This window comes from Triticum urartu, chromosome 1A (assembly GCF_056163025.1).
Source record: "Triticum urartu cultivar PI428250 chromosome 1A, HENAU_Tu73, whole genome shotgun sequence".
In the NCBI taxonomy this organism is placed as follows: Eukaryota; Viridiplantae; Streptophyta; class Magnoliopsida; order Poales; family Poaceae; genus Triticum; species Triticum urartu.
The window spans coordinates 26,494,528-26,503,762 of NC_141873.1; the positions used below are offsets into that span (position 1 = coordinate 26,494,528).

Sequence of the window (9,235 nt, forward strand, 5' to 3'; positions counted from 1 at the left end):
CATGCAGCGAGCATCGATAGCGAGGGCGGGGCGACGCACCAGAGTGCTACAACCATGGACGGCAACCGAGGCGAGGTACACTGCGAGCTTGCCGACGAGTGTTGCGGCCAGCGACCGTCGCCACCGGAGCTGCAACCCGGTCGTATACGCAGCCGCATATGTGGATCCGGCGAGGAACGCAAGAGGCGACGAAGATGGTGCGGCAGCCGGCGGTAGCGAGGCGGCGAGCAAGGGCAGCAGTGGTCCAAAACGAGGGCAGCATGGCTCTGGGTCTGTGTGCGGGATCCAGCAAGCGGTGGCGGTGGTGCTACCTTTTTCTCCTCTTTTTTTTGTGGGGGAGGATGACGAAAGGGGAGAGAGGACATATCTGATGGTTATGCCCGTCCAGATCGAACGGCTCTAGATGGACTGGTCGAAATTGCGCCGGTGCGCCGGCACCTAGCATCGCCCTAACTTAAACGACAATCCTAATTTATTGGTACTAGGAGAAAGTAGCATGCAACATGATGTAGATATATGTAGGGTCTTTGTAGGCTCATGAATTACGCGGCCGCTGACATCCTCCTGTTGTAGCGGACCATGACCTTCCCCTTGGGCCCCGGCATGACCACGTTCCAGTCCGTCTCAGGGAATGGCGATACCATCTCCATCTCGAAGTTCCTCAGCAGGTGGCTCCATATCACCTTGATCTGCATGTACGCGAACGCCTCGCCGACGCAGGCGTGCCGCCCACCACCGAACGCCGTGTAAGAGAACGCCCCGCCGACCCCATCCTCCCCTCTGCCCGGGCCAAACTTGTCCGGCTCGTACCTCTCCGGGTCCTTGTACACATGCGGGAGACGGTTGTGGATCACCAGCGGGCTCGCGACCGTACGCCCCTCCGGGACTTGGTACTCGTCGCCCGCCCTGGTTCGCACGGTGAAGCTCCGCCGCGCGTGGCGCAGCAGCATCATCGCCGGCGGGTGGAGCCGCAGAACCTCCTTGACGCAGCGGTGGAGGGTGTCCATCTCCTGCAGGACCTCGTAGTCCACGCGGTCCCCGTGCCGCTCCACAATCTGCTCCTGCTCCTGGACAGCAGCGCGCAGGTGATTGCCATTGGCGTGCGCGAGGAGGCGCGCTCCAGTCCACGTGCCCGTGCTGGAGCTTGTGTGCTGCCCCGCGAACAGCGCCGAGACCAGCATCCCGACGACCTCCGTCTCGGTGGTGGCGCGGCCGTCTTTGTACCTGGAATCGATCAGGCACTGCAGCATGTCATTTGGGCCACCGTCTGGGTAACTTGTTTTGCGGGAGCTGACGATGCCAGAGAATATCTCGCCGAGCCTAGCGCGCGCCGTGTCGCGTCTGCGGTGCGCCGGGATGGGCAGGTGCGGTAATAGGATGGTGACGAGGCGCATGCCGTCGTTGAGTTCACGGAGGTGAGTTGCGACCTCGGCCAGCATCTTGGCCCGAACCTCCTCCCCGAACAAGCACCGGCTGGCGATGAGCGTGACGAGGTGCTCTAGCTCCTGCTTCAAGTCAACCGTGCCGGTCGATCCCCATCTCGCAAAGTATTCCTTCATGCATGCATAACACACACAATACGTAGTAGACATCACATCAGAGTTTCTAAACGATCGTTGCAACTACGTACTTAAAGATGATGCCATCTTAATTATTTTCTACCTCGACTTCTTGCACCATGAGGCGGGCGTAGGTCCTGAGCTTGGCCGGCTTCATCGCATCGCCGAAGAAGCGGAACTGTTCACGGCGAGTGGCGAAATCTACGTCGAAGGCCACACCGGGGCCGAAGGTCGGAATGGTGAACTGTGAGACCTCGTCCTGGCTGATCTCCGAGTCCAGCCCTTGGAAGAAATGACTCGACACATCCGGCCCAACCAGGAAGGTCACCTTCCGATGCAATAGTCTCACTGTGAACACGCTCCCCATCTGTGCATGGGCGTCGCGGATCACTTGCACCGGGCCCTTGGTGAGAAGCGCCGGGAGGATCCCTAGAAGGGGAGCCCCTGTGGCCACGGGCGGCGGAGGAGGTGATCGATTGGTTGTTCGGGAGAACGTCGCCTGTCGCCGTGCCATCCTGATCGACATAATTGTGACGAAAATAGGAAAATATGCTAGCCAAAGAACTCTTGTCAGTTCCATATTTTCACTCCAGATGCGATGGCCGGGGCGTAAATACTGTAAAAACGTTGCAAAAGTGAGTACGCCAAACACCCATCAATAATGTAATCACATGTGCTCCAAAGGCCAAAACTACCACACAAATAGGAGAAAATTTCAGTTACCCTAATTTTTGCTCAAATTTTCCCTGCCCACAAATTGGCCAACATTGGCAAACAAACTGAACTAGTTGCCAAAGAGACATTGGCAAGCCAAAACATTGGTAGCCATTCAAACAAACAACAAAGTTTTGTTGTTGACCAAAAAATTGCTAAGGTATGTTTTGGGCACCATCATGTCCATATCCTTGCTGGTATTTAGACTTCTCTATTATATACGTAGATATGTCTCAAGAATACGATTTAAATATTGCAATTTTTCGGGTCTTACAAATAGGCGTTCATGGTTATGTTTTGTCGACATATGATTCTCCAAAACGTGAACTTATCGGTATATTTGAGATGGATCTGATTATTGATATGATAAATATTAAAATAATAGATGATACTCCTCTCGTGACACGGAATTGAAAAGTAATTTTCAAATTTTGCATTGAATATAAATTCATTTGTTAAGATTGAAAACATGTGAGAAATTTCTAAAAAACAAAATAAAGATAAAAATATTGACATGAAAAGTTAAACATGCCATAACTAAATGCAAGATTTAAACCCCACTTAAGTGCATTAATGGATGCTGCATGGCAGAGAGGTATTCCATTTAGATCACACTGATGTTTGTAGATCAAACCAACAGAACCAATGGCCAAAACAAATTTGATGATGTGGCACATTCTAAGAGCAAAAAAATGTGTATTAATGCTTGCTAGTTTCAAAGATAAGAAAGCTATGTATAGCTATAAGATATATATAGATATAGACTGCAAGTTTTTTTAAAAAAGAATTTGATTGAGATAGAAGAAAGCTATATATAGATGCTTAAGTATGACACTATTTTCCTGCGAAAAAGTGTGTGTGTATATATATATATATATATATATATATATATATATATATATATATAGACACACACACACACGATTGCAAGCTTACACTGCTTCTGGCCTTCAGGGACTCTAGCGGATGGCAAAGTGAAGCGCAGGTGCATCAATGATCTATGTATATATCTCAATGATCTACCCGGCGACCAAAATGATTCAATGGGAGATGGAGAGACTAGGAAGTGCGCTCCGCGGATATTTATAGCGGAGGAAGTTAATTAAGCCAGCAAACGATAACATGTCTAGTAGGCATGGTTAATAAGATGATGTAGACCGTGTGGTTAATTAATACTGATTTTCTAATTCTCATCTAGTACATGAGAATTAACAAATTCTTCTCTAGCTCCTACTCCCTCCATTCCTAAATATAAGGCTTTTTAGAGATTTCAATACGGACTAAATATGAATGTATATAAACATATTTCAGAGTATAAATTCACTTATTTTGCTTCGTATATAGTCCATATTGGAATCTTTAAAAAGGCTTATATATAGGAATGGAGGGAGTGCATCAATTAATTCATTAAAAAGGAAAAATCGTCATAAATCTCCGCATAAAATCAAATGGTGTAGGAATTAGATAAGACTTAGTTCATTCGCATCTAGATGGAAGGAATGAAAAAAACGGTCATCACGTTGCTCCCAGGGCGATACAAGGGGCCCAACCGTAGCACCACCAGAAACCCCCCGATCTCGGCGTCTCTCCTACCGCCGCGGTGGCGGCGGGCCCAACACCAAAGGTGCCTGAGCGGGTGGTTCGCGATGGTGTCCCCCTGGTGCGGCTGAGGCGGTGCCCGTGGGAACATCGTGTGCGGCGGCCATGGATGATGCAACGGTGGTGGTTACCTCCATGGCCTTTCCTGGCGATGGATAGTGGTGGTGGGTTGTGGATCTGATCCTCGCCTAGATACGTTGTTGTTGTGGCTCTTGATAGGACGACAGCACGTAGAGGTGCTAGTGAGAGGTTGCTGAAGTCTCACTGTTGGCATTCCGATGGTTGTGTGTGCCTTCACGGGGCGGCTCCGCACGAAATCAAGTTAGCTATTGGTTTGAAGTGGTGTGGCTGCTTGTAAAAACCGTTCGGACGTCGGTCATGGTGGAAGATGGTGGCGTCTTAGGAATCATTTCCTTGTCGAAGGCATCATGTTGTAGTTTTCGTCACCTTGCTCGGGCTGCTCCGAGGAAACCCTAAATCTGGGTATTCCAGATCGGACGTAGGCAATGCCTTCGGTGTTGTTCTCTCCCCTTGGGGCGTCGTTTCTCAGCAAGTGCTATCTGGTGGGGCCAGGAGGTGGAGTGGTGTTGCGTCTACCAGATCGATGACATCGGCTCTCACTAATAGACGAGTCATGATGGACACATGCAGGGTTGTGGCGATGTTTGGCACCATGGCAGCATCGATGGCAGGCCTAGCAAGGGTTATGCGTGGTTCCCTGTCCTGAAAATGGGTCAACAGATGATGGCGGCGGCAGCTTCTGGAGCATGCGCATACAGTGCGCGCTGAGGGCCTGTTGGACTAATTTGTGCTCCCGACTCATTGTTGATTGGCCTGGTGAGGCCTCTGGATCATACATGGTGGGGCTCCGATGTTTGGGCACTTGGCCCTGATCACGGACACCGGCATCATTGATCTTGAAGGGCAGTGACAATTGTCGGAATGAAGGTGGCTATTATTTTTGTCAGGCTTTGTTGTATAATTTAATAAAATTGATTGTGTGCATCATTTCTATGCAGAGGCGGGAGGTTTCAACCTCCTTTTCCAAAAATAAAATACCATCTAAATGAGACCTAGTCACACCATTAATTCAGTTCCTTCTTATCTCATTTACGGTGGGTAACTGAGGAGGTTAACCACACGTAAAAACTCTAACGTGATTAGTTAGTTGTTAGTATCACGGGTTGTATCGCAGTGGTTTGATAAGATAGTTTTGTGTTATGCGATCCGCATCATCTAGCCAAGGGATAGTATGAATAGGCATCTCATAACATAGAGAAAAATTAACTGATATTATAGATCATCTATTAGCTAAGTGAAGACAAGGACATTTTTTTCTTGTCTCTCTCCAAACTCAACAGTTATCGTACGTGGTATTGTTAAACAGTTTGCTAAGTCTTCTCGAAACATATTTTCACCCTGCTTTATAGATAAAACACCAACCGAACAAAGTACACGGCCGAACGATACAAGATAAAGAGGCAGTCCTCTTACAAAGCAGATCTCGAGATAGTCGGAATATGCAGGACACTACGCTACCGAAGGATAACACAGGGAAGTCTAGATACAACGCCACGCTACGCCCTAGCACACCTAAGCTCCACGACAACGCTCTCAGGAGAGAAGACGGCGCGAAGCGTCGCCGCTGCCAAGTCCAAAGTGGACATGAGCTTTCTTTCGGAACCCTGGCACGGAGAGAAGATCCACAACGACGTCTTCAAGAAGAAAGCGGCACCGACGAGTGTCGTCGCCGTCGGCGCCAAAGCACGGAGCTTTCATTCGGCAACTCACCCGTGCCACACGAGGCCACAAGGGCAACCACGGCGATTCCAGACACCCAGTTCTGGATCTAGGCATCGCCCCAGCGAAGGAGTGCGAGCCCGAGCCACCTGACGGTACCCCCTCGTCGCCCACACAACCAAGAGGAGAGCCACCACCGCTGCCATAGTTCCCGCCGGAGAGCCAACCATGTAGCGCACCATCCGGGGCCGCCACCCCGGCATCCATGTTCTGAGTCACCGCCAATCGCCGACCTTACAATGCGTAGCCATGGTGGGAGGAACGGGAGGTGTCTCCTTCCGCTCCTAGCCTGGCATCAACCACCCGGCCTGGATGAGCGCCCCCACAGTAGGGGGCATCCACACCTGTGTCCCCCGACAATCATCGCCGACTGTGGGGAGCACGGCCTAGTAGCTGCCGACGGCCACCGCCGAGCAAGTCCCGGCCCGGTCCAAGCTCACACGCCGCCACATCCATGGTCAGCACCGTTGATCCGCCTGCAACATAGCAGCAACACGGGCGCCTACTCGGATCGACGCCACAATGAAGCAACAGGAAGACGATCACTAACGCGAGGGAAGACCAATGCGGACCAGGTCGGCTCCCGGACCCTGCACTCCAAAGGACGCCATCCACCGCCTACAACCAGATTCAGCCCCGAGGCCGCCTGGAGGACCGGCTGATCCGTCCAGGACATCCAGGCCGCCCCCCACACCAGCCCCCCCCCCCCAGAGCCAGCATCTAGGGAGCACACCGCCACTGGAACCAGCAGATCCGCGCTGTCGGCTGACCCCCACCACCAGATCCGGCCGGATCCGGCCGGTAGGCCAACCGCGCGCCACCTCCCGGGTCAGGAGCTCTGCAGCCACCGCGCCACACTTGGGAAGCCGAGCGCCGGCGTGCAGCCACCAGCCGGACGCGCCACTGCATCACGCCCCTGCCAATGGGCCCCGCGGCCGCCCCGTGCCGCCACCCGAGGCGCCACCCCGCGCCGGTCTTCCACGGGCAGAGGAGGAGGAAGGGCCCCGCCGCCGCCGCGCCATCCGGCCTTTGCCTGTTGGCGGGGCTGAGGGCCTGGCAGCTAGGGTTTCCCCCCCGGCGCACGCAGGCGCGTCGCGGGAGGGGAAGGGAGAGGGGGAGTTTTTTCCGAGCGGCAATACCTGCTAGCAAAAAGTATCCGCATACATATCCCTTTGCTAAGTCTTAGTCGACTGAGACTTCGTTATGTCTCGGTCGATGCTATATTCCTTTGATCTTACATGGAAATTCGTATATAAAATTATTTTTCAGTTTTTTTCTATTTTTTCTTATAATACTTTATCACTTGACCAAGATGACTTGCTTAAGTCTTAGTGGACTGAGACCTAGCCACGTCCATTGTTAAAACTAAAGAGCACTGCCCTACGTGTGCATATGGTTAATTGATTCGCGTCCACATGCTTAATTGATTTTCCCTAATCTCATATACACGTACGTACTCAGCATCCGAACAAGTCGACCACAGGTAATTAAATCTGGTCAAACCGGGACAGTTGAAACAGTCGTCATGAAAACGACTCTGATTGAGAAACACTCTACAAGTGTACTCCCGAGTAAGACGAAGTCCCGACAAATTTGTCTTGAACCAATCTATCCTTAGTTATGCCGATAGTGAAACCGACACAAAAAGATGGATGGCGAAGTAAAGCGCTGGTGGATGAAAGATATATGTGTGTTTAACCTAGGGTGCTCTGCTCACCTTAGGTGTGAGCTACCCGGCCAAGATGATGCAGTGGGAGATGGAGAAACGATCACATGAACGCATGGACCATGGTTAATGCATGAGATGATCTCGACGGGCCTATTAGTTATCCTCATGATTAATAAGTATTTCTCATCTAGGAGTAGATGAGAATTAACAAAGTCCCATCTAAGGCTCGACATAATAAGAGTATGTGGTAAATAGTTTACTTATGTGGTAAATAGTTAATAACAAGAAAGGTGTTTATAGTAACAAATGAATTTATATCTAACTAAATGAAGGATTGCATAATATCACACATATGTTACTACCCATTATGGAGGCGATCCACCGTCCGTGAACACTCTTACGTGATTAATTAGCTATCAGTATCACGGGTTTGTATGCGCAGTGGTTTGATAAGATGGTTTTCTGTTATGCGATCCACATCATCTAGTTACGGAAAAGTAAGAATAAGCACCCTAGCGGTTAAGCAATAAAGACTAACGTGATTAATTAGCTGTTTGTATCACGGGTTGTATTGCAGTGGTTTGATAAGATATTTTTGTGTTATGCGATCCACATCATAAAATAAAGAAAATTTGACTAATATTATAGATCATCTATTAGCTAAGTGAAGATAAGGAGGCACTTTTTTTATTTCTCTCTGTTCAAACTCAACGCGGCATTGTTAAAACTAGGGCATCTTCAAGGCAGACCTGTAAACCCCGTGCAGCCGTCTAGATCGGGCTGTTCGGGCAGCGAAAGCCATCCAACACCGACTTGTATCAGTCCATAGGGCGGTCCGGATGCGATTTCTTTCGTAAACCGGAGACAAATGTGGGAAAGTTTACGGGAGTCCGGACCAATCCCATGCCCGTTTTCTGACAGCCCTGGCACACCAAATAACCCCACCCCCCTCCCGCGCGCTTCCGCCCGACGCTAGGACGCGACCTGTCGCTGCCTCCACCATTAAAGCGGCGCGCCGGCCGAGGGCGCCACACGTGATGCGTCTCCGGTGTCCACGCATGTTCAATGCCGGAGACACGTGACTAGACGGGACACGACGGATATCTACCGCACCCGTTCTATGTCGTTGTCCGTCCGTCTACCACCATTAAGAAGGCTCGTCGGCCGAGAAACCCACTCCGACGCCGTGCATTGACGCACCCGGATGCCTGGCGTCACCGGAATGCTCTATATAAAGGCGGCCACACCCGGCTAACACCACACCACAACACCAGCCCCTCCACATCCTTCTCCCTTGCACTGCATCCGCCCTGACCGCCAGCGGGAAAGCACTGTGGGACAGTGTTTCGCCGGAGATGAAGCACGCGGTGGCCACCCTTGTGGCCGCCTGGCATAGCCTTCATGCGAGGCGGATCGAGGCCGGCTTGCCGGCCAGCTCGCCTGATGTCTCAGACGATGAGGCCGACACCACGATGGAGACGGCCTCCGATAACTCTGCCCCGGCTCCCGCGTCTCCTGTGCACGCCAGCTTCACCATGGAGAAGACGCATGCGCAGTGCAACGCCACCACGGCAGAGCTGCAGCCTGCGCTGGCACCTTTGTCAGCGTTCCACCAGGCGCCGGAGGAACAGCAGTGTACAACCTATCCCTCCTGGTGCATCACCGGCTGGCAGAGGGCCAGATCTACGGCAACCGCGCAAGCAAGGAGGCCGCGGCGAACCCCAACTTCGTGGTTGAGCAACATGCCATCTATGATGTCGTCCACGCTTAAGCCGCCGCTCGCCAGGAAGCGGCCTCCACGGAGGTGCAGCTTCAGGCGATCGCGGAGGAGAACAATGCCCGCTGCGCCTCCTACACGCTGTCGATGAACCATCAGCCAGCTAGGTGGGACGAA

General features: G+C 51.7%; 1 protein-coding gene across 1 annotated transcript; it reads right to left on the bottom strand.

The window, feature by feature from the left end:
• Positions 1-358: 358 nt before the first annotated feature.
• On the bottom strand, positions 359-2,178 carry LOC147988676 (obtusifoliol 14-alpha demethylase-like). The gene is made up of 2 exons (XM_087545196.1): positions 1,663-2,178; positions 359-1,553 (listed from the first exon to the last, which is right to left on the bottom strand). The coding sequence occupies exons 1-2, from the start codon at positions 2,137-2,139 to the stop codon at positions 543-545; spliced, it is 1,488 nt and encodes a 495-aa protein (XP_087401322.1). The 5' UTR covers positions 2,140-2,178; the 3' UTR covers positions 359-542.
• Positions 2,179-9,235: the final 7,057 nt, after the last annotated feature.

Bases quoted from the DNA above. Each gene is read 5' to 3' on its own strand.
- LOC147988676 (XM_087545196.1), bottom strand. From the start codon at position 2,139: ATGGAACTGACAAGAGTTCTTTGGCTAGCATATTTTCCTATTTTCGTC. The intron at 1,554-1,662 runs GTAGAAAATAAT...GCATGCATGAAG, and splicing joins TCATGGTGCAAGAAGTCGAG to GAATACTTTGCGAGATGGGG.